Genomic DNA, 27,988 nt, shown 5'->3' on the forward strand with positions numbered 1-27,988 from the left:
CTCCTTACAAGACTAAGTGGTCTTCATTATTCACATAAAAATATGGCAAACACTGTTCAAAAATAATGCGCGGGTTTAACAACCTTATTCTAACACTGATGCAAGCTTTTCGGAACGCATTAGAATATAAATGCTTGTCGCATATTCATGGTGCTAAATAATATTTCTTAGCTTATAAGAAATAAAGCCAGGTTTCGCAAAAGATGGCTATTAAAGCCAAATTCCACCTTCGTAGCACCCCCTTTCCACCACCACAGCATCGGTGGTATCTCGTGACTCAATTCAGGCGCTGCGGTGCAAGACGGCGCTGATAGACGAGTTTGGCGCAACAGGGGCGGTTCAGGCCAGGATGGCGCAGGTAAACGCGTTTGGTGCTCAATGGAGCAAATGGCGCAGCTGCTCCACGCCGGAGTAATTTACCCCCTCAAGGCTGTAAATTATTTTACAGTGTAAAGATGCACAAAGTAATGACAGTGTGTGCCAGTAAAGTAAACACAGCTCTGTGGTAAACTGGAATAAGAACAAAAGCTTTTTATTTGGAAAAGTTGAACATCACAGGTCGAACTCTTCGACAAAAAGAGTGAAGGCACATTTGAGATCACATGTTGCTGGGCGAAACAAAGCAGCCCAGAACCCAGATATTTACGTGTGCCACGCAGCATTCTTATATCACCAAACAAACATCTTTGGCATATAGAGAAAATGAGTATTGCAGTGTGCATCAATCAACACATGAGCCAATGCTTTATAGGCTTTAAAATAAAAACAAAATGGACAAGGTCAGGTACAGCTTTAAGTGATGCTTTCAACTGGCATCAAAGCTAGACTGAGCGAGACCAGATTCAAACATTGAATGGATTGTAGGAACATATAAATGCGCAATCACCCCGCTGTTGTTAAAAAATAAACAGTCACATGACTATGCAGGAACTACTAGCTGGCAAACAAACGCACCTGCAATAACATAATACGTTAACTTGGGTACAGTTAACCGCCATCCATAACTCAGTTGATTCAGCCAACCTGCACATTTGACTTCTTCCCTGCAAGCACCAAGTTTCAAGCCTCGAGATAGTGCGCATAATATCAGTGGTGGGCAATGATTATGCCACACAATGCAGAAAGCTTAAAGAGACTAACCATACTTCCATTTCCCAAATGAACAAATAACAGAGGTATTAACTTAAGCAGAAGGGCACATACTTTAAATCTTGCAAACCAAAAAAAATGACAAGAATGAGCTCACTAGGCACAGACTGGCTAGAATATTATTGAAAATGCACAAATTTAATTAAAAATGAATTGATTCCGTAAGCAGAAAGCGCAATCTTCGAGCCAATGCAACCAATTACTTATTTCGGAAACAGGTAACGCAGGTGAAGTCAGAGTAGGAACCACGAAATCGGTTCGATAGGCAAAATGCAACGAGTGGACTAAAAAGGAAACCGATTACATATGAAAAACACAACTGGGCTCAGCTCAAGACGTATTTGCAGCTAGTTGGCCCCTCTGGCTTCATTCAGTCAACACTTTTTCATACAGTAACCCTACACAGCTACAAGATTGGAGCTGATGCAGATGCAAAGTGTTTGTAAGACCACTTTCCAAAAGTGGTGACCTGGGCAGTGACTAGATGGAACACTAAGACATAGATGCTAAAAACAGTATGGGATGCTGAGGCAACAAAACTCGGCAGTAATTTCACGAAAACATCACTGGTCTTGTGGTTGTAGGTAACGGTGAAACTGACCGTATCTGGAACGGATACAATCTGGTGAAACGGACTGCATAGGGCGACAGACAGTCTACGTGGACTAGCTCAAATACTGATACACATTGATACTGATACACACTGATCCCCGTAACAATATAACCCCTCATAAATGTTGGACCCTGCTCAAGATAGGACAAATGAATGCAGATTTATCCTCTGCACAGCATACATCCCCCAAATGGTTTCAAATCTAGATCTCTGAACTAATCGAACATGGGTGTAAGTAAAACCACAATCGAAAGTTAAAACTAACAAACATACCTAGCCCAAACGAAATGCTTAGCATGGACAAGCTGGATTGCTAACTGCATGGTCACCCAACCAAGCACTGTATGAATGAACATCAACTCAGCTCCACCTCTTCATCAAGTGCTTAAGCCAACAACCTTCTTAGTTTAGAAGGTGTTCGACTTAGTTATTCCTTTTTGGGGGGAGTACATAATGACTCCATAGCAGACAAACCGAAATTTAACTCCGTAATGTCTATAATAAGCACCAAAGGTAAAAGTTGTGCTGCCTTCACAGTAGATGGGGTATATATATACTGCTTTGCTTAAGCACACTCCTTAAATTAGTAGTCATTGAAATTAGTGTCCAGATCAAGCCCCCTAATTAGCACTTCATCTCGCTTGGGGAGTGTACATCAACACCCCTCCACATGTGGGAGTAATCCTTCATTTAAGCTCAAGCATGCTTGGTACTGAGATAAAGCACAGAAATGAGGAGCTATTTTCACTTCAGGGGTGCAAACGATCACTCCTCTGGCAATAACTCAACTCGGTGGCAAAAATTAAGCACCAAAGCTGGCACAGTCCCTCTTGCTTAAGGGGGTGTACACAGCGACTCCTCCATGACTCTAACTTAACGCCCGAGCATTCCGGTTGAGTATGAAAGCTACCCAATCACTTTTAGAGTGTACATGGTGACTCTTCCATGACTCCTTAATATAACACCGGAGTGTTCAAGAGCTGGCCCCTCACCTAAGCAAAAACATCACTTTAGGGAGCGTATAGGGAGCGTATACAACTCGTCGACAAGACTAACTCAACTTCTTCCAAAGACCAAGCCCCACAGCCAGCACCACTCTAATTTTAGTGGTGTACGATCACTCCATGATGACTCCTTAATTTAACCCCCGGGCGTTCAGGTTGAGCGCGAAAGCTAGCTGCTCTCATCTCCCGAGGGGCCATACACAATGACCCCGTCCTGCAAGAGCTCGCACCGCAGCCCCATCATCCAGCAAGTGGTGCGGATGAAGTCGATGTGGACGTCGTTGAAGCCCACCGTGAAGGACAGGGATGTGCCTGGCTTTGCCACCCTCAGGCTCTCCAGCCGCTCGCGAATGCGACTCCTCATCCTGGAGCTCACTGTCTGCCACTCGACTGGGAGGCTGTCCTTGCCACTGGCGGGGGGCAGCTGTTCGTGGCTGGTCTGTAACTTCCTGTCAGGACTGAGGAAGAACAAAACAATCTCAGGCGCTGACCATGGATTTGACTGAAGCTATCGGCCACTGAAATTATTGGTTGATTGAAAACGAGTGATTGACTGGCAAAGAGCAGAGACACTGTCTGCGCTGTAGAGTAGAGTAGCATGCTTTAAACCGGTAGCGTTCTGGAGTCTGCAAAAACAACCCAGACTGCTGGCTTCCTGGTGTGGAGATACCTCATCTGGCTCACATGCCAGTGACACCCGATTCCTATCACGCTGTATTTGAATCTTCTTCATTGTTCTTCACACTAGGACAAGATTTTTTTTTTTCAAAAGCGAATTTGCATACTTTATGAAAATCTTAGTTTAATTATTTTAGAAATTGGGTTGTATTACAGTAGCGAATGACCCTCCAAGGTTCTTACTCATTACAAGACAAAGTGGTACTTCATTAATAAGATCAAAAAGGCTAACACTTCTCAAAAATAATGCGGATTTGACAACCTTATTCTAGCACTGTTGCAAGCGTTTCGGTACACATTACCATGTCAATGCTTGTCGCATATTCATGGTGCTGAAAAATATTTTCCCGTTCATGAGACATAAACCAGATTTCCCAAAAGATGGCAATTAAAACCCAATATCCCCTTTGTAGCAAACCCTTTCCACCACCGTAACTTCAAATGACAAAACCTAAGAAGAAAACACCCCATTTACAAAGCAAACCAGCTTCGCGGACTCGCGAGCCCTTGCACAAATCAACTTGACGGAGACAGCAGGCAGCGTCATAGGAGGAGGTGAGCTCATGATGCTGAACAATACCGTATTTTTGCATGTATAACCCGCACCAAGTATGCGAAAATTTCAGTGGAAAAGCAGGGGTGCGGATAATACGCGTGGTTTTCCCATTAGTGCAGCTTCACGCCAGTGCGCGTTGCGTTGTGCCGTGACCATGACCTTCTTTCTGCACAACAGTGAGAACTGCGGCTGAAGTGATAGCGCTAGCAAGAGCAGGGACACTGAGTGAATTGTCACTTTGGCCTTGCAGTCACTGCATTCCACTTGCTAAATATACGCTTTTTCTTTCTAATTTGTACGTGATGTGTTGCTTGAGCAGCAGCTTCGGTGCAGCCTTTCCTGTATCAAATGTGCGGGCAATACGCGAGGATTTCTTTTTCCTTTCCAGCGGGCTGAAAGTGGGGGTGCGGATTATATGACGGGGCGGGTTATACGCACGAAAATACGGTATTTTCGGGTTTGGAAGAAACACAACCAGATTTCTCAGAATATAGCACTTAAAACCCAGTTTCAGAAGCCCCTTTCTATGATTCTCATCTCAAATGCTATCAATCCTGAGAATGAGGGACTCCATATTTACGAAGCAAATTAGCCCCGGATTCGCAACCCCCAGCACGAGGCTACTTGCCGGGGGCAGAAGGCGGTCTCGTCGGAAGAGGCCAGCTGGAGGCGCTTGAGGCTCCCGACAACGCGCAGCTCCTCCGCGATGGCCACCGAGTTGGGTCTCAGCTTGAGGGCCTTGAAGAGGCACTGCGTGGCCTTGTCGAACTTGCTCTGCATCTTCAGGCCCACGCCGCACCGGTACAGGGCATTGGCATCCTGCGGGTTTCGCTCCAGGGCACGCTCGGCGTACATCACTGCCAGTTTCCCCTTGCCTGCAGCGAGGGGAGATGAGCAGTCTTTTTATTAATAGATGAAGTTGCAAAACTAGCCATGATATTTGAACATGCCACAAAGATACCCCCAACTCAACTCCCTCGTTTTTTTTTATTAAAGTCCAACTGCACTCAAATTTCATTTCGGCCAAATTTACTGTGAACCTACAGTACATACCACAAACCGACTGGGACATAACTGGTAGCCCCATGAAATTTGTTAATAAGTTATAAACGGAAGAAATAGCTCCGTCGCAGGCGACGCTGCACCTGCCGCCGGAACGTGCAAACAAGTATAAAGTGGACGTGACAATGCGGCCAGCCGGGTGCGTTTTCCTTCGGCCAGCCACAAGAACCGGTCAAGCTCCCATGGGCGCTTTTCTCCTAGGTCTGCTGCAAGCAGGACAAATTGCGCGCAGGCATCCTTTGGCAGGCAGGCCACTTGAGGACACTCGGTCGCTGGCTGGGCCAGCTGCAATGTCACTTGTAATGGCCACGCTCTTCTCAATGTCTTTCAAAATCGCCGATTTTTGATGGCCGTTTGCGTCGTAGATACGTGCATCCTGGAGTCTTTTTAGACAGACTATACAAAAATGAGGTTTTCAAGAAGTCGAAATTTTGAGTGCAGTTAGCCTTTAAATCTCTAAGCAAAAGAACTTTTTGTGCTTATTTATTAAGGCTAACGATGAAATACGGAAAGAACAGTGGAGAATCCAAAACAGCCAAGGTAACCAAAAAAGAGGCAAGGCAGATTGAAACGATTAAATGAAGGGAAAAAATGGAAGCTAAAACGTCGTTAGAGATGTACAGGGCTGAGAAATTGAACATCAGAAAGGAAAATTTCTACGATAATTCCCAGGGCAGTGCTTTGCTTTTTGAGGCTAGAGCAGGTTGCCTGCGAACTAAGACAGGGTTCGTACAGGTTTCGAAGAGAAAAATTCAAGGGTTTTCAAGGACTTTCAAGCCCCTGTGGGAGGATTTTTCAAGGCCCTCTGCGCGAGGTTATTTTGATTTTTTTACATCAAAGATCTGCAGACAAGGCTTTCAAAATGCCCGACATATTTATTGCACAAAGAAAAAAATCTCACAATGCAAATTTGCTTGCACTGAACAGAAAAAATAAGAATAGGTTTATCATTTATCACAATACAGATTTGTTCATGTCACACACAATAGAAAATTATTCTATTGCCCCAAATAGCATTAACTGCACAAAGCAAAAAAAAAAATTAAGCAGCTCCTCCTAGCCACCCTCTTCAGGGGAGCTCCAGTCGCTTTTGCTGAATTTGGACCTTGATCGAGTGAAGCTCAGCTGTCTTGTCCTTTGCCGTCTTCCTGAGGCTATTTGACTTGACAATGTGTGTCACATCATTTTCTGCCTCTGCTTTTTCCGCATAGGCATCTGCAGAAGCCACGAGGTCATCAATTGTGGCTTCCAGCTTTTGTTTCTTTCTTTTCATTGCGTCAAGCTCTTCCTCTATGCAGTGCTTTTTCCTCTGCTTTGAAGCATCAAGGTCCTGCTTTTTCTGGGCTTCCAGGTATGCTCCGTACCTCTGCCTAGCTGCCGACACAGCAATCCTCAGTTCCTTAGTGATTGGAATTTGTAGGACACCACCTGCCTTCTCAACCGCATCACACACAACCCGTTGCGACACGTATGAAAGCTCCTTCAAGTTCTCTACGCACACCTGCCGGTTCACACTGAATCCACGTTCAACTGTTGCTTGGCCGTGACTGAGGACAAGCAGAAGTTTCACAATGCTCCACAACTCCGAGTAGGTTGAATTGAACTTCAAGAGGTCAGCATAGAATTCATCCAGCCTATCAGTGCCCTTGTCAAATTGTCTAAGTTTATGTTTTTGCTCATGCAGGAGCTCCGTGTACTCAGCCAACACTGTGTCTCGAACGTGGTCAGCCATTCTACCCACAGTGATGAGGGTATCCAACACTTTTCTGAAAAGAGGAAGGCATTCGTCTGGCTTTGTACACATCTGTCTTGGGTCCAGTGAAGAAAGGCCCCTAACAAATGCAAACTTCAGGGGGCTTCTCTCTAGAACCTCTTTGTGGCATAGATCAAGAACTGTTTACATTCCATCCGGAACTGAAACACATCCTTTGCGCTTGCATCAGAATTCTTGATGATTTGCTCTGCCTTGTAGCCTATATCCACCTTTTCTAGTGGAATATGGTTCTCAGCATTCTCAAGGTCGACCTTCAGCAGGCCCACGATTCCTTTGGCAGACAGGACTGAACATTTCAGAAACTTTGTGAACAGCTTCCTTAGAACAGTCTCTAAATCCCTTGCGAGGAAAAAGGCCATTGCTTTGTCTGTCTGGTACTCTACCAAAAAAGGCTTCAGTGCATTTGCCACACACAATGCAAAATTCAACTTTGCTGGGAGCAAAGCATCACAGCTGAACTCCAACAAGTTGTTAAACGAGGCACATTTAGGCAGGTTGACAGCTTTTTTTCTAGCAGCCTCAATGTACTTGTTGATGTCAGACCACACCAACAACGCTCGCTCAATTACAGGGACATTCTCTAACCACCGGTGGGCGACAAACTTGAGAGGAAAAGTGTGCTGGCCGGTGACTGCAGAAAAGTCCTCTCTCCGTGCTGGGGCATCTTCAAAAAGTGCATTCAGACTAGACAACAGGCAATCAAGTCCCCATTTAGTTGCTGAAACTCCTGCCCTGTAAGCGTTGTGCACTGTGTGAAGCCCGCAAGTGCCTAAGTCCACACATTGAACCTGGTAATTTTGTTGCAAGTGCACTTGGATGTGCCTAAAGAACTTCAGATTAACATTTGGACCATCCATAGATATCTGAAGAACTTTTGCAAGGGGCAATGGCTCAAGGGCACTCAGCAACTTCTCCTGGATGTCATCAGCTGTAGAATGCCCCAGAAAAACGGAGGTATAATACCTCGTCGTCACTTTCTGAGCGGAGTCCCAACACCTCACGTGCACATCCATTTGCTTGCTTTGGAGACGGTCATTTGCCGACTCATCGAAAAGTACCACAAAAACTTCACACTGTTCTATCTCTCGCTGCAAAGCTGAGAAAGAAAGGCCTCAGACCATGACATGTCACATAGGCGCATTTCTTTTCACCACACGAAAACGCCTTTGCCACTTCACTGTCCGGGAACATGCGCTGAAATAACTCCCCTGCTTGCGATGACATCCGGTACGACATGTGGGATGTGACGACTTTCAGAGTCCAAATAATTTCAGCGTCAGTAACAAGCTCGTGCGTTTTGCAAGCGTCGTTTAGGCTTGGTGACGGCAACGGAGCCGTGGTAGCGGACTGCCCTGTCTCTCTCGCGACAGCAGTGAGATGGCTGTCCAACACGCGACCTTGCGTTATATTCACTGCAGCAATATGCTTGGCACTTTTCATGTGGCTTTTCAAAGCCGATTCACCCATGGCAGTCACATCAAAGGTTTTGCAGCAAAGCTTGCACTTAGCCCGATGCGGACTTGTTGTGTCCGGTGCAATCCACTGCTTGTAGTCGTCATGGTGGAGCCACGTAGTCTGAAACTTGCTTTTCCCGGGCATTGTCTCACATATCAACACATCACTTTCACTGAACCGAAGAAGCCACGTTCAAAAAGCGCTGAAATCACGATTAGACGAATACTAGCGCACGGACGCGGCCGTATGACTCAGCGAGTGATGGCGAGGTAGCGATGCGATAGCGATGGGGATGGAAACGGCTCGTTGTCTTCAGTGTTGCCAGCTGCCTAACAGAATCGGCTACAGAGGTATAAAAACCGGTGTTTTCTTGACTGCGGTTCAGAATGATTAAACAAGAACAAAAGTTCAGCAACAAAGTCCGTTTTCTTGATGACAATTACTAAATTAAATCTAGAATTCAAGAAATTCAAGACTTTTCAAGGACTTGTAAAAAATTCAAGGTTTTCAAGGGCCTTGAAAACAGACTTCTGGAATTCAAGGGTATTCAAGGTTTTCAAGGACCTGTGCGCACCCTGTAAGAGTTTTGTGGGGAAGTATTCACAAAATGATTGGGTATGCGTGGTCTGCGAAAAAGAAACAGAAACTATGCGGCACATAGTGTTAGAATGTGAGGGTATTCATTCAAATCTACATGAAGGGAATATTGGGCTTCCAGAAGCCCTAGGATTTAAGGGTATCACAGAGGAAGTTAACTTCAAGGCTGTCGAGGGGACGAAAAGAAGATTAGAATGCTGGTGGACGAAAAGCAGAGAGGGAAATATTGCCTAAGACAGTTACCACCTGTAACAGGGAAAAAAAAAAGTATTTTGTGCCTAATAAGCTTTAGTGCCTGCTCTAAGCAGCGCTAGTATTAAACCAAGAGTGTAAAACATGGTTATATTAGTCCTTTTCGGTAAGATGACATGTCATCACCCCGCTTCAAAGGGGAAACCAATAGCAATCATCATCATCATATTATTATTATTATCCATTACTTCCGATCTTTCGTAGAAAATTGTCATGTAACAAAATCCTGCAAAAGAATTTTAAATCCAAGATTAACAAAGAACTTTTGCACTAACAAACTCTTAAACAGTCTGCTGTCCTTTTTGATCTACACTTCCACATTTTGGCTGGATGCTATAATCAAACAGGACAGAATTGTCCCGGAGGGTCTTTGTGCTCTAGATATATATGGATGAACTTTCCCTCAAACCAGGCACACATCTGAATCTGTGGTGTACGAAATAAAAACACAATTCCTGAAGTATCACTTCCAAAAGTGGTACTTCAATTTTGGAAGTGATACGTAACATTTTTTAAAATACTGAAGACGAAAGACTACACACCAATGCTTTCAGCTGCCATTTTTAATTCGTCACAGAAAGCTCTAATTTTGCTAAGAGATAGAAAAAAATGCCGCCCTGGTAACCATAAAGTTTCACAGTGAGAATTTTTTTCTCTTAAACATTCCAGTGGTTCGGACATAACAACCCAAACCCCAGCTTCAAGTTTTCATGTCCACACCACTGAAGCTTTCGCAGCTTCGTAAAGGCACATGTCCAGAGGAAAAAGCAAAGATGGGCTGAAGTGTTGGGCATCACAACAAGTACCGTAATTTCCGGTGCATAAGTCATGGTTTTTTCTGAAATTTTCGTGGGTACGCCCTATCCACCCGTGCGACTTATGTATGGAATAAGTCCGGTACATGGTGGCCGCGCGTGGTCTGCGCTTGAAAAGGTGCCCGTGTGCTGCGTGATGTCAGCGCTCATTAAGAGACACAGCTCTATGGTCTAAATGAATGAATTACTTGTTAGCGAGTCGGAGGAAGAAGGCTTCGATGGTTTTGCCTAAACGCCGTCTGTAAGTACATGCCATCGGTGTGTATCAATAAACCATTTTTGAGAAGTTAGTTCTGTCTAGACTTTGGATGGTAGATGCAAGTGTCTAGCACTGCTTACCGGGGGATGCGTTCAGAGTCAGCGGCGGCCGCCCCAACCATGTACTTTCACCGCACTTTCTGATGAACTCATCCTGTATGAGTTTACCTGATTAACAAGTGCGTTTTCCACACCTGTGCGTCTTATACACCGGTGTGACTTATATACGTTTTTCTTCTGAAAAACTGTCGTTTTCAGGGGGACTTGTACAAAAGTGCAACTTATAGACCGGAAAATACGGTACTTCGAATGTGATAGCAGCGTTTACCATGCTCCATTGGCCTGTGGAAGGGTATATGTAAGACAGATTGCATGGTGCGTCAACTTGAGGCTATGCGAGCATCAGAACATGCAGAAAAGAAAAGAAATGTGCACTTCTCAACTCAACTGTGGTGAATTCGGGTGTGAGCCATACTTTGAAAATTCAGCCACATGATTTAGGTCAATGCACGCGCGAGATAGCGGAGGCAGATGAAATGCAACTGGGTGATTTGAAATGTGTCAGTTCGATATCAACAGCCTTTTTTGGAAAAAGAATCAGCGTTCTTAAAAAAGAACTGGTCATGCATGGTAGTGACTGACACGCGTGGTACAGCCAAGGTTTGTTATTCTAATTGTTTGTGTAATTTTGATCTTTTGTGTATCTCTTGACAGCTGTCTTTCAACTCATACATATTTAATTTTCATTCAATAAAATCCAGCACGAAGTAGCACTTGTACGTCCTTGTCTTCTTCGTCCGTGTTCTTTTTTGTGTGTGTGTGCTGAAGCAGAAAACCTTTTTGGGTACTTCAATGGTTATAAGCTGCGCAACACACAAGCATGGTTCCCTGAAAGTCTACTTTTTCACAGCTTTCCAGTATTCAAGGTCTGCATCCCCTCCAATAACTGGGTTTGTAATGTGAATGCACTACTACTCTTACTACTACCACTACTAGTCTTACTACTGCTACTACCACTACCGTATTTACATGATTGTAAGTCGACTCGAATGTAGGTTCCCACCCCCCCACCCCTTATAAAATCTCTCTCTCAAAAAAAAAAAATAATAATAATAAAAAAGCGAGCATAGGAATCAGCCTGTTTGAACACTGCTGTGAACGAGCGCTGAGAGAGCCCCTTGGAAAATCTTTTCAAAAGATTTACCAGGTGTGATGGCCCAGGGCACTCATGACAGACGGGACGATTCAGCACAACACAGAAGTGACACAAGAACACGCGGCTGCCTAGAAAGTCATTTCACAAGGAGAAGCTCTTTTGTCAACTATATACAGTCTACGCTCGTTACAGCGGATCCGGCAACAACAGACTTTCGGTTACAACAGACCATTTCTGTTGGTTTGTCTGGTACCCATGCATTTTAAATGGAGTCCACTCCGCTCACAACGAACCCGGCTAGAGCAGACTATCGGCTACAACAGACTAAATTTTAGGCGAAAATTGTTTCGACTGAACGTTTATAGCGGACTTCCGCGGGGCCAGCGCCCGGTGTGCTTTTTCGTTTATTTTGGCAAGAAAACTATTATGTTTGGCAACATTGCTGGCAGCCGGGTCGTTGGCGCAGCCAAGCCAAGCCAGTGGCTTTTTTTTTGTGCGACCAGTGGCATCAGCGGCAGGGTAGCTGATTTCACTGTCGGATAAATTAAGCGTAATTAACGCTGTTGAACACGAGGAAAAACAGGCTGACATCGCCAGAAGTACAGGCCTGTCTAAGCACAGTGTCCGCTGTACCGTCAAGAACAAGGCCGCTGCCGGTAAACGCGACTCCGGTGAGATTGAAAACAGGGCAATCGAATACTCGAAGTGGTGCACTCGGAGGCGAGTCTGCCCTCGTCAGTTTTTTTATGTAATAAAAAACTCGGGTTCAGTGAAGTTCGGCTTTTATTATTCCCAGGCATGCATCGTTCCCGTTCCGTTCGGTGAAAAAGGTAAGAAATGCCTCAAGTAGGGGTTGTTCCCCATCCATTGTGTGCAATCTGCCGGTAACCGTGCGCAGTCCAACTGGTCTAACTTTCGATTTTACAGCTGACTGTCATCAAATTATTTCATTACATCTGTTTCAATGACCAGAATAAAATCGCTAAAAATGTGGAATCTGCCTTGAGGGAACGTCGGGCAGCGATCCGATTTGTTTGACGAACGGTTTCGGGAAAACCTGCCTCGTCGTGAGGGGATTTAAAAGAGCCTAGCTAATGCTGATGGGCACGACTGATGTTTTATAGCTGGTTTATAATTGCGCCTAGTTATATTCTTCCGTTATTTGCTCAGCTCATCTTGCGTCTTTACACGCTTGACCACATGCGCTAGGCCTTTTCGAAGTGCAGGTGCTAAGTTTTGGAAACGGTGTTTACGCGATTCTTTGCCCTCGCGCGAACACTGTGCAGAGGTGCTATGCATGCAATATCGGTCAAAGTACCCACTGTAGGGCTCATAGCCCCCCCCCCGGTCGGATACTGCATACTTCGGCTACAGCGGACGTTTTTTTCCGGATTCAGAGGGTCCGTTGTAACGGGCGTAGACTGTATACCAATACCCCCCATACAGCAGCTCTTTTATCAATGATGGATGCTCCCTCAAGAGCCGTAGCTCGTGGTGCGTGCAGTAGATGTTAAAAAAGAACAGCTATTGTATAAGCACGTGGAACAACCATGCGCTGTGGGGTGAGCGGGAAACTTTATTCCCAATCATGAGAACACATTCACTGCGAGATGACACCCATCGAAGCTACCGGCAGCGGCACTGCCGCGCGATATCAATACAAACAACATGGCGGCTGACACTAGCGGCCGCTCGCGATTTCCTTTGATTCATGGGTGCATTACATTCAAGAAGCGTTTTGTTCGTCCCTAATAAACAAAATGAGTATTACCAAATCCCTTGAATCAATGCACGGCGCTGTAGGCACAATCATATCACGTTATCCGAACGGGCTAGTGAAAGGTTAGCCGCTCTAGGTACGGTGGACAAAGCGCACAGATCGGGAACGCCAACTTTCAAAGTCGGCATCAGCTTTTTGATGCTAGAATGTATGGAATGGTAAGCGCTACGCTTCGACCATAACCATAGAAACGAGGGTGCTACGCTTTCCCCAGCTCGTAGCACCCCCGATTTCTCTTGCCGTTACAAGTGGCACAAAGTTCGATTTCAATTCTAAGATGACCCCCCAACATTGGATTGTCAAACTTGAAAAAAGGGGTCAACCTACAATCGTGTAAATACGGTACTACTATGAAACCCCTACTGCTGCTGCTGCTACTGCTACTACAGCTACTTGATTCTGATTGATTGATTGATTGATTGATTGATCGTAGGGTTTAACAGGCCAATGCAGCGCAGGCGATGAGGCGCACAGTAGTGGAAGCCTCCGGATTAACTTTGACCACCTGGAGATCTTTGATGTGAGCCAAAGTCGCGTACACACGGGCAGTTTTGCTTTCCGACTCCATCAGAAAAGCCGCCACCGCTGCCGCCGCTGCTGCTACTACTCTACTACTACTGCTGCTGCTGCTAGTACTAACACTGCTACTAATACCACTACTACTAGCACTGCCACCACTACTACCTACTACTCCTACCAAGCAACAGGGCACATATCTTGTCACTATGCATCTCACCCGTCTTGATGGAGCAGAGTGCGGCGTTGTTGTACAAGCCGAGGAGCATGTTGTTTCCTTCGGCGTTCTCCGCGGCATCGTCTGTCTGTGCCTCCTCAAGGGCCTGGATGGCGGCCGTATAGCAGCCGAGCGCCTGGAAGAACTGGTCACTCTTGTAGTAGGCGGCCGCCCGCTGCCGGCTGATGTCGCACAGCTGGGGAAAAAGGGAGAAGGCAGAACAGGAGAGCATTAACGCTTCATTTCGTGAACATTACCACTCTTCATCTAGTCGCACTGTTGGGATGATGAAGCAGTCTTGCTCGACCTATATCGAACGCTGCTGCAGAAAGTTAGGCATTTTAGCCTGGCTAACATTGCCACACTTCATTAAAGAGCGTTCTCTCTCTCTCTCCCTCTCTCTTCCTACAACACACCCAAAAGACTCCTTCTCTTCACCTTTCCGCATCCTTCAACCTCCTTCCCCCCCCCCAGCTTAGAGCCCACCTTGCCACCAATAAAGGCTTTAGGCTTTTTTAATAGCAAAGCTGTTTAACAAATTGTAATTTTTCGTGTACGCAGTTAAAAATACCAAGAAAATGCCAAGAATACCCACTTAGGGAGACTGGAGAAGTGGCCAAAATGAGCATACCCACTTAGAGATAGATACTGGCTAAGGTTGGCAAAAAAGAAAAAGAAACTCCAGCGTTCACCATAATCGTGGCAAAAATTGTTCGTAACAAGAAAGACATCTCATTGCGTACGTCCCTCCTGGTGATGTCTAATGATTATCACTTCAAAAAATGAAGGAAGCTCACACTTATAACAACAATGATGGAGTAATGGTCGTTGCGGCAGCGAAGAAGCAGCAAATCGGCTCCAATAAAACACTTAAAGGGACACTGAAGTGAATTTGGCAAGCTCCCGGTTTTGCTTGCACGTCATAGACTGCTCAAATTAACACACTTTTCATCGTTTATCCGGTTGACAAGTGGGTAATTATTTTATAAAGCCCGAAAGAAGAAAAACTACCATGCGTGGTCTGTGGTGGCCGCACCAACTAAAGCTGTGACGTCGCGAGGAGATGGCACCGTGATTGGACGATGTCCGAGGTTAGCATTCAAACAAGTTTCGGTTTCGGTTCTGTAAAACAACATGCTTGACATCCGACGGCATCGTTGGATGGGCATTCTCGATATCTCAGTAATCATCGTACCGCGCTTCTGCCATGTTGTCGGCTGTAAAATGCCTACGATAAGCCTCCCAGGATGGCTTGGAATCGTAGCAATCACTAGCCGAGGCCTACGCAGTGGATGAACGCCCTCCGCGCCACCGCAGACGCTCAAATGCCATGCGCTTTTCCCCCATATCTGGAGCTTGCCTCACTCATGCCTGTGTCGTAAGAAGCATGTTCGCACCAGGCCAAGGGTCTGTGGATTCTGGCCTGTGCTCACTGCCCGCAAGCAGTCGGTGCTTACTGCTACAGCACGCCGACGAGAACTCGCTTGCGCGTCAGTGTCAGACTGCGTGCGTTCTGTGAACTAGATCGTGGAGCAGTGAACATTGCGGCCAAAAATGGTGAACTCAGCATAGAAAACATCGACTGAAAACGAAAAACTTACAACAAAAAAAAAATGTACCCTCCAGGATTCGAACTTGTGACTTCCAAAATGACATGCCTAGCACTCCAGACCACTCGGCCACACACCAGCGCTGCCATTACTGGATATATATGGTATATAATGTATAACAAGTTTACACTTTAATTTAGTTTTACCATTTTAAGCAGCTTAGGTGACTATTCATGTATAGCGCTCGTGCAGCTGCGTCCCCAAATTTCCACAAATATCTCATGTCTAGCAATTGCATTTTTTAGATGGAAAAGCGTTCGCAGATGTGCGGTCGTGCTGCTGAGCGCTGTGCTTGTTTACCCAGCGCAAAAAAGTGCTTCCTGCTCCCTAGTTTTGTGCTGTACGGTAAAAGTGCCAATTGATTTTATTTCCTCAGTACCTATATTGACTTCAGTGACTCTTCTCCCGCCTTCAAATGGCATTAGATTTTCCTACTCAGTCAGCGAAGCGTCGCATGTGCACTTGTGCAGCGCTTGTGTGGAGGGACCTTGACTTGGAACTAGATACAGTGTACAAACCAACAAAGTAAAGAAAGCCACATTCTTCCATTCACAAACGTGTCGTGGCTTCGTTTCAACTGAGCGAGCGAATTGCGGCGACCCGTCGTCAGCCGGTGGACTGAACGCTGGGCCGACTGACTCTGCTGGAAGGTCGGCGAGCCGTGCAGTATAGCTCAGTCAAGCCAAGTCATCTCCTCCTGACGTCACACGAAAACGCCACAGAAAATTGGCGAGGAAGCAGAGAGGAGGACAGCATTTTGAAATTGATTTTTCTACTAAATAAATTCTACTAAATACTAAATAAACAGCTCGGAATGACAAAGACACGTCATAGCGTACGCCCTCCAAGGTGATGTCCAATGATTATCACTTCCAAAAAAAAATAAAAGAAGCTCACACTTATAGCTACAATGATGGAGTAAAGGTTGTTGAGGCAGGAAAGAAGCAAATCGGCTACAATCATGTACTTAACTGTTTTGTTACGGCGGAAAAACGGCCGATTTTAAGTGCTTCCACAAAAGTGCTTCCACAAACAAAGCTAATGTGTGGAGCTGGTACTACCATGGTGCTGCCGCTCACGAAATCGCTGTTTTTGACGCAGGTCCCCGGCTGCTTAGCCTGCTCTTGCCCAAAGGGCGAAAAAATTGATAGCGTTTTAGGAGGCGCGGTCACAAAAGAGTTCAAGTAAAAAGAAATTTCATGCAGAACGAATCTGTTTAAAATGTCCTTTTTTCCAGGGTCCATATCGGACTGGAATATTCTAACTCGGCGGGAGGTATCTTTTACGTCGAGTGAAACTTTCGCCGCATGCCTGCAGATGAGGCAATTCATTTCAATATTGTATGCTGTCTTTGTTTGCCATTGTATAACAGTTTATGTTACTTCAGTTGTTGCTGTTTGATGTGGTTTTGTACAAACCTGTAGTGAGTGTTTTTTTTTTGTACGTTTCCTCCCCACTGTAATGCCAACATTGGCACGGTGGGTATCGTGATAAATAAAAAAACTAAATAAACAAAACCAAGTGAGCACCAATTCGTTGAAGTCCGCGAAAAGGCCGCAGCCATCACTGTTTTCTCAATGCGGCTTATATGCGGAAAATTACAGTATGACATGTGACCCCACCCACACTTGCATGATGCACAAGCCACACACTTGCCCTGTACAACCATCTCTGCAGCGCATGCTTTTAAATTATATTGATGCAGCTTATAAGTATGAAAATGCGCGGTATGACGCATGTCACAAGCCAGACCTCCAAGAGGCAAATGCGGACCACTTGTTAAGCCCATTTCAGCAGTGCATGCTTTTAAATTATTTATGGTAGCAGATGGGTCTTTGGGGGCCAAAAAAACTGCTATAAAATCATTTTCTGAAAAATGGCATTTTCGGCATCCAGTCATTTTTCTATCAGTCAGCAAATTTCCTCGTGACAGGGCACCGTATTTTATAGTAAACAGCATTTTAAAGTGCACTCTACAGCCCAGTTAGTGCACAATTTGATGGTGAAATAGCACTTTTCTTGCAATGCGAAGCTAGCATTTTGCCCTTGGACATCTCGGCGCCCAGAGCAGGTACATCTGTGATTTTTTTCCTTCTGATACCTAAATGTGTGGAGAATACAATGCTGGAAACAAATTTTTCAAATGGAAGCACTGAAAATTATTATTGTGTTTTAACACAACCTGTGAGCCATTTCTGGCAGAGTGTGGAAGGACCGTGAAGTTCAGTGTCGTAAAATGACCAGAAATAGCGAAATCAAAAACGTTCTTGTACCGTATTTTTCAGTCATTAGTCTGCCTAGCCATCGAATAATTTCCATTTTGTATGGTGTGGTTATTTTGTAATTGTGGCCTACACTAATAGAAATTAATCCTAAATTATCTCAAAAATATTTAACGTGCAAAAACGTAATTGCAGATTTAAAATCGGCACAAAAAACTCCATAATACTGTGCTGTTTCATTAAAATCGGTTAGTAAATAGAAAAAATAGCTCCAAGACCAGTCTGCCCCCTTATGCGGCCTAACGAAAATACAACGTGGCATGTGTCAGAAGCCACGCCTTGAAGACTCAAACACGGCCCACATTTAAGCCCACCTCTGCGAGGCATGCTTACCTTTAAATTACTGACGCGGCTTATATGCAGGAAAATATACACTCCCCGCCTCCAAGATGCAAAAGATGCGGCCGGCCCACTTGCCTTGAGCACATCTCTGTAGGGCATGCGCCTGAGGGCCCCGTCGTTCACGAAGGTGTGCAGCTTGAGCTTGTCCTGGGGGTCGATTATCTGCAGCAGCTCGACCTTGTACAGGACCGTCTTGTCGGCAAAGGCACACTTGGACGGGTGCTGTTTGCTCTGGTCGCTGCCGTACGGGGGAGACACCAGCACCCACGCCCGCTCCCCCTTCCGCATCGTGGCCACCGCAAACGACAGGCCGACGATCCTCGCCTCCTCCACCCTGCAAGTGCACAGCCACAGAGAATATACCGCATTTTCTCGTGTACAGCCCAACCCACTTCAACAATACTGGTTACAACTAGGGATGGGCGAATATATATTTTGAGGTTCGAAGCGAATTCGAAGCGAATAGTGATTTGGTCGAATAATTTCGAATCGAATAGTTCGAATAGTACACATTGCAAATCACAAAGACAAATGAGCAACTTGTGACCTGACTAATGTACACAATTTTTTCTAATAATTAGAACTCACGTAAGCACAGCATTGTGTAAAATTATTACCAGTTGAACATTTATTGCAAAATCTTACACACAGCTTTCCTTTGCTGTATTCACAAGTTTTCATGAAGAAATGCCTGTTGCGCCACATGCTCTAGGTGCAGCAGTTTCCACCGGCTGCTCATTCACAAGTTTAATTAAGTGCCGCCTAGAAACTTGCAGAGTTAAGCGCCGCCTAGAAGCTCCGCTAAAAAAAGTATTGTAGCCACTAGTATCCTCGGCCGTAGCCAAGCAAAGCGCCAGTGGCTGGCCGCCATTTTGAATAGGCTCGCTTAGTGCGGCGTACTGCCGCGCTGAGCGAGCCTATTCAAAATGGCGGCATGCCTATTCAAAATGGCGGCCTGTACAAGTCTGCTGGCTTGGTGCCGATATGTCCGGAGCGGTGTCGTTTCAGTGCCGCCTTTTTTTTTTAACCTAAAGTGTGCTGGCGGCCGAGAGCTTCGTCGAACCTCTAGGCAAGGCAGCAACTCGGCAGTGCCGGCACTGATAATAGAAATGTCCGCGTTGGTGGGTCTTGAGCCAAGCCTGGGGTAACTCTCGGAAAGCTTGACCGAAAAGCTTGGCTTTTAGCTGCCTATTCGGGAGCATCGAATAATTCGAAAACATCGAATACCTGCATTCGGATTGAAGCGAATAACGAATAGAGAGCTATTCGATCGAATATTCGACAATACCGAATATTCGCCCATCCCTAGTTACAACAACGGTAGTCGCGGCACCATCAACTTTGCTATATGATATATGGCAAAAAAAAAAAAACTGCTTATAACAGTGGTCATTCTCTTTATTTTTGAGTCTGATGGTATGAAGCATTGTAAAGTGTAGTATTTCGAGATCTGTGAGAGATCATGGGTGCATTGTGTATGACCAAGCATGACTTTTTTAAGCATGAAATAAGTTGCGGCATCATTGCAACGCTCAGAAAAAGTTGGTGCCTTTTATGTAGCCATGCTACCCTTAAAGGAAGAGGAGACCTCCTGGCTGGCCCTCTCATCTCCTGCTCTCAGCTGGTCCTGGCAGTGAGAGAGGCAGGGGGGCAGCTCTTCAACACTGTCCAGATTAAAATAAAGTTACAGTAGGGTAAAGGCTACTGTTGATTATTAATGTTAAAAAAGGCAGAAAACAATGTCACTTTAGTAACATGCAATTAGCCAATCGTGAAAAAAGAAAAAAAAAGTCGAAGATTCGATGGGGGAGACTTCCTCCCATGTGAAAGGCGGCGGTTTTTCCAAGGGGCCCTGTGGAGTCAGAATTAGCACATGCATGGCTAAATCTGGATGGTCGGCCGTGCAGTTACATTTCCGTTTTGTAAATATCCGATGCTAACCCCTAAACGCTTACCAATATATACTTTTCTTGCCCAACCCTGTTATAGCAATTACTGGTAATAACAACGGCTCTTTTGTGGCACTTCAATACTGTTATAAGTGGATTAGACTGTATAAGCCGCACTATGTATATCACACACAATTTGGACGAGATAATAAGGGTAGCAGAACGATTCAACACCAAGCTGTGTGATGCCAGCGACAAAAGACCAGCGGAACCTATACTGAGAGTACAGGCTTAACTTGCGATGTCCCACTAGTAACTAAAGAGGAGGTAGCAAAGGCTTATTTTAAAGCCATGAAAAGAGGAAAAGCTGCAGGTGAAGACGGCATAACCATAAACCTTTTGAAGGAGGGAGGAGATATTGTACTGGAAAAGCTTGGTGTATTACTTTCGAAATGCTTGAAGACTCAGAATGTGCCCGTAGCCTGGAAAAATGCCAACATTATTCTGATTCATAAGAACTAAGGGAGATCCCAAGGACCTCAATAATTACAGATCCGTCAGCCTACTCTCAGTTGCTTACAAGCTGTCTACCAAGTTTATAGATAGCCGCATAGGTGACAGCCCGGATTCCCAACAACCCGGAGAGCAGGCTGGGTTTAGGAAAGGGTACTCAACCATGGATCACATCCGTGTCATCAATCAAGTGATAGGCAAATCCGCAGAGTACACTAAACCCCTTTACGTGACATTTGTAGATTACGAGAAAGCGTTTGATTCCGTACTCACCGCAGTCAGTTTAGCAGCACTAAAAGACCAGGGAACAGAGGAAACCTTCATAACCTTTCTAAAAGACATATATGAGAAATGCAAAGCGATAAATTTCCGAATTTCACTTTTTTCGTGCTTTTGTGAGTGGTACACACACAATTGCAAGGCAGTTAAGACCAGGGAACAGAGGAAACCTTCATAACCTTTCTAAAAGACATATATGAGAAATGCAAAGCGATAAATTTCCGAATTTCACTTTTTTCGTGCTTTTGTGAGTGGTACACACACAATTGCAAGGCAGTTATGCGTAGCCAAAGTGAAGCATACGTCTTGGATGGGTTCCCTACCATGATTAGAAGATTAACCAGTTTCGGAATCTTATTTTTGGCGCAAAGATTCCTGGCTGACCAATCAGTGCTCAACTGCTGATGTCGCAAACTAATTGACCAACCAAAGTGAATTCACATGAGTGATGACACATCAAATGAGGTTCGACCGGCCAATGAGTGTAACAAATCGACACGTGATGCCAATTGTGGCCCTGCTGCAAATACTCCAAGCATGCCCTCTATTCTTGAAATAGAGGAAGAGACAGAACGCAATGGTGGCTGTGATGACATGCACCACGGCGTGCAACATTGGGGAAAAAATTGACCTGGGGAAAAAATTTACCTGTACCTTAACTTTACAGGTAACATTTTTATGGTATTGGTGCAGGCCATACGCATGACATACAGCATGATGGCTTCAAGTAGCGAAGTTACAAGTGCTCTAGAAGAAGCTGAATTACAGCTGCCACCTCTAGTAAAATCATATGCCCTCTATATTCTCTATAACTACACTGCCACCTTGCAAGCATTCAAATCAGATCGATTCCCAATTATTACTCACGTCGTAAAATGTTGCGACAACACTACTACAAGATCACCAATGTTGCTTAATATTATACACTTCCCAAAATGTATAGTTGAAAGTGAATACACAGTGGATTACCAGATTAGCATTATCGCCGTAAATTTCTCAGAACACACATAATACAGTATACAGTCGAACCCCGCTACGAGCTCCACTTCAACAAAATATTTCCAATTCCCTGTCAGCTAGCCATAGAAGTCAATGCAACAAAGTCCTCGCCACAACGAACCATTTGTCAGGCTTGCTTTCGCTTCAACGAAATTTTCAGATGATTGGGCTGGGTTTGAACAATTATTTCACAATAAAATAAGCATAGCGCCAGCTATCTGTAACTTTTTAAACATTCAGGGCACTTAGTTTCACCGAAAACATGCGCGGTGCGCCCACACCGCCACCCAGAACAAAACAAACAAAAAAAACTCATAGGCGGACGCCATTGTTTGATGGTGATAATGATGTGGCTGGCCGTCTTTACATGAGGCGCAGGCTACATGAGGCGCATGAGCTACAGCCAATCCGTATCCAGTTGGAATCGCACGAATGTGCTCCGCTGCTGGCACGGCGCCGTCATGTATGCGTTGTGAGCAGCTGTACTTGCCGTTTTCCTTATACCATTCTTCATAGCCAAGAGCAAAAATCATCTTTGCGTGTTTGGTTTGAAGCCAAGTCATCCTATCTCAGTCGCGAGTGCGCAGTCATGTTAAATGCAAGCGCGCGCATCTTGCCTGCCAAGGTCATGATAGCTGCCGTGCCCTGTCAGAGGATAAGATAACGGCGCTGCTCCTGCCACAAGCGAGAGGGGGGCTTCCCACGGCCTAGCAAGGACACGCCTTGTTGTACAGCAGTACGTTTTGCGCCTGCATTTCTTCACCCCCCCCTCGTAACGCATTCTTTGTGTGCAGTGAAAAACCAGATAACCATTGGTATGTTTGTTATCCGAATAAACATGACGTTATTGCAGCGTCACTCCTTTTTCTAAACATTGTATTATGCTGCCAATGTTGCGGAAACGTACGGGGCTATTTTTCTGGCCTTTCCGTGGTGTGTTGGGGCAGATTTCGCCTCAACGAATTTTCACTTCAACGAAATTTTTCGCACGTCCCGTCAATTTCGTTGTAGCGGGATTCGACTGTAGCTCCTTTATTGCGAACCCAGTTTCAATGAAATCCTGGCTATAAAGAACAAATCTTCGTTTCCCATTACCATTACTATAGATATATTTTATGTTCAGATATGGGAAAAATGGATATAACGAACTTATTTCCGTTTCGCAATGTGTTCGTTCTAAGTGGGCTGGACCATATTTTCAATCTAACATAAACAAATGAAAGGAATGAGTTGCATGCAATAACGCATGAAAACATTTGAGCTCTTCAGTCTGCTTACTTGATTTCAAGGTGGACGCCACCGATTATCAAAACTTTCTCCACTGCTACGTTGTGCCTGAATCTCCCTCTTCGCTTTCATTTCTCCATCCATTTAATACGAAATTATCCCGACAGGCAAGACTGACAGCAATTTGTACAGCAGCTTCACACAAGTCACAGCTCTCCTCCACATGATCCCGTTCTAGAAACATACATGCTAACACGTGCACCTGCAACGGCACGAGTATCACGCCAATTCTTGTTCTATTCTGATTAGGGTACCCAATTAGCACTGCGGTCAAGGGGGGACATGGCTCTTACAACTATTTCTTTTAATTTTCAAGTAGACTCAATGAAACTTGTCAGTCCTGCTGCTTTTTCACCACTGATTTCAACTATGCCATTATTTTCTTCAGTTGGTCCATTAGTTCCCGAGATAATTTACTATAATTAGCCATTTTTGGAGGAACACTAGGCAAAATAGTGTTCGTCATAAAACTGTAATCTTTATATTTTCCAATACCATGAACTCTGGTGAGTGCAATAAGAGCAGTTTTTTGATGCATCGCTTAAAAGTAATTTTACAGCTCTTTGGTGGCACCTGTGGCAAAGAGCACATTTCAAACACCAATGTTTAATGAGCTGTAAAATTAGTTTCCAGCGATGCATCGAAAAACCGATTCTCTGATTGCACTTACCAGGGTTCATAGTACTGGAAAATATAAAGATTACGGTTTTATGACCTTCACTGTTTTGTCTATTCCACCTCCAAAAATGGCTAATTATCTCTAATTATCTTGGGAACTAATTGACCAACTGGAAAAAATCATGGCATATTCCAAACCAGTGGGAAAAAAACAGCAATACTAACAAGCTCCACAAAGTTTACTTGAAAATTAGAAGAAGTTGTTTTAAGACCAGTACAGTACCCCCCCCCTTCCCTTAAGTGGAGATGCTCCTCGAAATATCCAGTTTTTCGCGCAAGTTTTCAGTTTCAAGATTTTGCCTGTAAAATTGCCTTTGTACATCAAGCTACAACTTCGGAAGAGATCAAGGCAAAATTCGAATGAGAAGTTAGTAAAAAAATATATTTTATTCAGTCCCGGCGGCTCGAGAAAGTGCTACCCTCGTCACACGCCAGCAGCTTTCGATTGTCTGTATCTCGACAATGCCAGTCGCCCGCCATTGCCGTTTGCTCGGAGAGGTAGAGTAAGGCTTCTTGTAGCCCATGGCACCTCCCGCAGTTTCACATCATGACCGAAAATGATAAAAAAAATGCGCATTTTGGTGCCTGTTTTAAGCATTTCTACAGGAGCTTTAAAAAGTTTCAAAAGCATTTTCCTCAATTTGCCCTTTTCAGCATTTTTTACGTTCCGTGCAACACATTTCTAGTACTTTCAATGGTCCGATCTGGATTAAATTTCGCACACAGTCTCTTCAAAGTGTGCAGAATGTCAATACCTATTTGCATTTTTAATATCACTTCTACATTTTTTTAAATTTAAAATGTTAACCTATGCCAACCAAAATATATACATTTGGTGTTCCTAGACTTTTTTACAAGTATAGGAATTATGTGAATAACTATTAAGGTGTTTTCGACATAAGCAGCAAAATGAGATATTTCAGGCTGCTCTCAACAAAGATTTACTAAGAGATCTCCACAAACCGCCCTATTTTTTGCTCTTGAGGGCTGTCTAACACAAAAACTAATAAAGCTACCTAAAAACTACGAACACATTTGGAATCAGCATTAAAAACTCCATCTATGACCAAAGTTTTATAACCTATAGGTGCAATATTAAAGAAAAAGTGTGTTCGAGGAGCATCTCCCCTTAATCTGCTGCTCTGGGACCCGGGTTCTAATCACACGTGAACCCAATACATTTCCTCTTAACAGCTGTGGCCATTTTGAAACCGTTTGTGTTGACGTTGATGGCAACAGCAACTACAATCACTTTTCACGTTTGGCGAGACTCCTCAAACTTTCACCTTAAAAGAAGACGAAAAAGATGAAGATCCTTGCATGACGGTACATACACACAGCGGTAGGGCTGCTTGTGCTTTTGGGTCGAATAGAACGGCGTGCTGCTGTTCTCCAGGAACGCCTCGTAGTGGAACGCGACACCACTGCCTGGTGACACCAGCTGCCCCCAACCAGGGTGTACAACCTGCACCAGTGTCACCCCAAAAAAGCACCAGTGTTACTCCTGAAAGTTCCACGGATAACCCCAAGCCCACCGAAGGACTGATTTGACGTAACGTCACGTAAGTGAACCACATGATGGAAAAACAGTGAGAGATGGATGAAACGAGCATCTTGTAACTGAACGACAGATTGCAGGATTGTCTTGGGCACCACAACTTTGGCGTTAAAAGCATGCATTTCTGAACACTTGCGGAGACGAAAAACGAAGCGATGTGCTGGTGTATCAATAGCAAAGTAAAGTTACGCACACCACCAGATGCAATAATGCACAAGGGCTAATCGCAAAACTGGTACCACTGTTGTCTGAAGAAAGCGCTCTCTCGAATGACCCATGCTAACATTCTGTCTTCCTGGCCCCTTTAATAAGCAGGCAGAGGCCTGCAACCCCTGGACACTTCGTAAGACTCGACTCTCACCCGCTTGAGGACACCTCGGTCTTTGGTTATGGGCTCCATCTGGAGGGCCATTGTCGCAAACGGAGTGGTCCCCTCCGCGCACAGTTCCGCCCCCTCATCCTCCTTGGGTCCACGAAGGATGCTCAGCAGCATGCCCTCCATCGACTTTGTCACCTCCGACGTCGGGTCCCGCTTCGCTTCGTCGTTCTCGGCTCTGGGGGACTCTGGTTCACCCTTGACCTTTGCTTGGTCCTTGACCTCTGCGTGGTCCTTGACCTCTGCATGATCCTTGACCTCTGTGCAGTCCTTGACCTCTGCCTCTGCTTTGTTCCAAGAATTCCTGCGAGACAGAGGGGTAAAATAACCAAAAAAAAAGCGTGTGACAAAACTGTCAGGTAGCCCAGGATGACACAGAGTTTATTGCAGCAAACTTGTGCCCTGTACAGAACTCGAAGAATTCACAAGCATCGAAGAAGCAGTCAACAAAGCAACATGCACAGACGATCGTCAGCAAATCGAATGCTGCGGTGTTTGCTTTCCCTGCATCTATCGGTTGTGCTCTCCTTACCGGAAACATCGATTCAGATCGAGAGCACTTTCAATTAAACAACAAAGGGGTAGGATACCGCCCACAAAGCCAAATTCTTTTCTTATCAAAATAAGATCCCCGGTGCAGCATACAGAAGAGGAAGGAAACACTTGCTTCACCTAAAACACAAGACCAGAAATTGATTGATTGATTGATTGATTGATTGATTGATTGTAGGGTTTAACATGCCGATGCAACGCAGGCGATGAGGCGCGCCGTAGTGGAGGGCTCCGGATTAATTTTGACCACCTGGGGATCTTTAACGTGCGTCGAAATCTCGTACACACGGGCGTTCTTGCTTTTCGCCTCCATCAGAAAAGCGGCCGCCGCGGCCGGGAATCGAACCCGCGACCTCGTGCTCAGCAGCGCAACGCCTTAGCCACTGAGCCACCGCGGCGGGTACAAGATCAGAAAGCTGGGCACTGTTAGGTGCTGCTAACCAAACATACGTAAGCAAATCAAAAAGCAAAGTTTACAGCAATATGTAATACATAACAGACTAGAATCAGGCTTGAGAGCCAAAGGGGGGAGGTGGCTTATGAACCTTTTTGTTTCTACGCGAATTTCTACGAAAATTGGCCCTCCAACTGGAAATGCTTCTGTGATAACGCCACAAACATTTAAAATTGATATTTTGAAAACTTTTTCTATAAAATTTTCGTTCTGTTCACCTGTACCAAGCTTGAGTGGCTTATAAAAATGATTGAAAACTTGGTCAAAGAGCTTTGCATTCTAAGAGCTTTGCATGCCAAAATGAATGAACAAGGTCGTGACCGTCTTCAGTTTTTCTTATTTACAACAACATTTTTTTTAGTTTTCAGTTTGTTAGAGGTGAATGTAAAACAGGCACATAGGCTGTGAACATCTACTTGAATAAAAAATCACAAAGAGTAAACCTAAAAAAACCAAAAGTGTCACGACCTGAGGTGTTCAGAAAGGAATGTAACGCAAAAACGGAGTCAACATAGCCCTACTGGTCACGAAGAAATCGAAAGAAGAATTGCCTCATCTCAGGAAACACCGTGGCAAATCAAAGCCACTGATAAAAGAAATCAGAGGTGCGCGAATATTCTAATACTCCGTGAATAGTGTTTGCCATTCCATTCGTTTCGAAATGAAATTTGAAGTATTTGAAGTATTCAAATATACAAAATTGGGAAATAATGGAGGAACAAAAATCGGCTCCATCACGCAACTTTCAGGCTTCACTGCACATTGAACACCTCTGGGTTGGCTTTTTTGCACGATGCCAAAGCATTGCTAGAAAGTCTAACATAAGGTAGCCTTGCACAGAACAAGTGTATGCTAATACTTGTGTTATTCCATCAGCTGAAGTGCGTCTCAGATGAAAATGGACTGCATATTCTTGCTGGAAATGAGGATTTCCAGTCACATTTCCAGCGCCAGCTGTGCATATCAATTTCCCTCTGGAAACGTAACCTTCCCAGCGAGAAATACTGACTTCCAGCCAGAACACAATTTTTTTATCTTGAGAAATTTGTGACCCGGCCGGAAAAATTTCCAGCTGGAGGTGGAATTCCTAATTCTGACCGGAGGAGGTGCTCCTAGAAATGAACGTTGTAGCGCTTTGAGTTTATGAAATGCATAACAACATAAAAAACTGTGCTAATCGCTTTACAACGTAAAATAAGCTTTCGCAAACTAAAAAACAACAACCTTTTCGAAAATGTTTTAATTATGCACAGACTACATTTTTATGTGCCTGTGCCGGCGCCATTT

General features: G+C 44.7%; 1 protein-coding gene and 1 pseudogene across 3 annotated transcripts in view; both read right to left on the reverse strand.

Annotated features, from left to right (window-relative positions):
• Positions 1-506: 506 nt before the first annotated feature.
• Positions 507-27,988, reverse strand: part of LOC144138320 (uncharacterized) — a 50,732-nt gene continuing 23,250 nt past the window's right edge. For all 3 annotated transcript variants that reach the window (XM_077670537.1, XM_077670538.1, XM_077670539.1), the window contains exons 7-12: positions 25,681-25,999; positions 25,096-25,226; positions 18,192-18,450; positions 13,886-14,078; positions 4,629-4,875; positions 507-3,224 (exon numbers count right to left, since the gene is read on the reverse strand). In XM_077670537.1, the coding sequence (XP_077526663.1) occupies positions 2,936-3,224; positions 4,629-4,875; positions 13,886-14,078; positions 18,192-18,450; positions 25,096-25,226; positions 25,681-25,999 (1,438 nt within the window). In that variant the 3' untranslated portion in view covers positions 507-2,935. The remainder of the gene's footprint in view (positions 3,225-4,628; positions 4,876-13,885; positions 14,079-18,191; positions 18,451-25,095; positions 25,227-25,680; positions 26,000-27,988) is intronic.
• On the reverse strand, positions 6,066-7,859 carry LOC144138319 (uncharacterized; annotated as a pseudogene).

This window comes from Haemaphysalis longicornis, unplaced genomic scaffold (genome assembly GCF_048455015.1).
Source record: "Haemaphysalis longicornis isolate Haplotype H1 unplaced genomic scaffold, Haemaphysalis longicornis Haplotype H1 scaffold_5, whole genome shotgun sequence".
NCBI classification, from domain to species: domain Eukaryota; kingdom Metazoa; phylum Arthropoda; class Arachnida; order Ixodida; family Ixodidae; genus Haemaphysalis; species Haemaphysalis longicornis.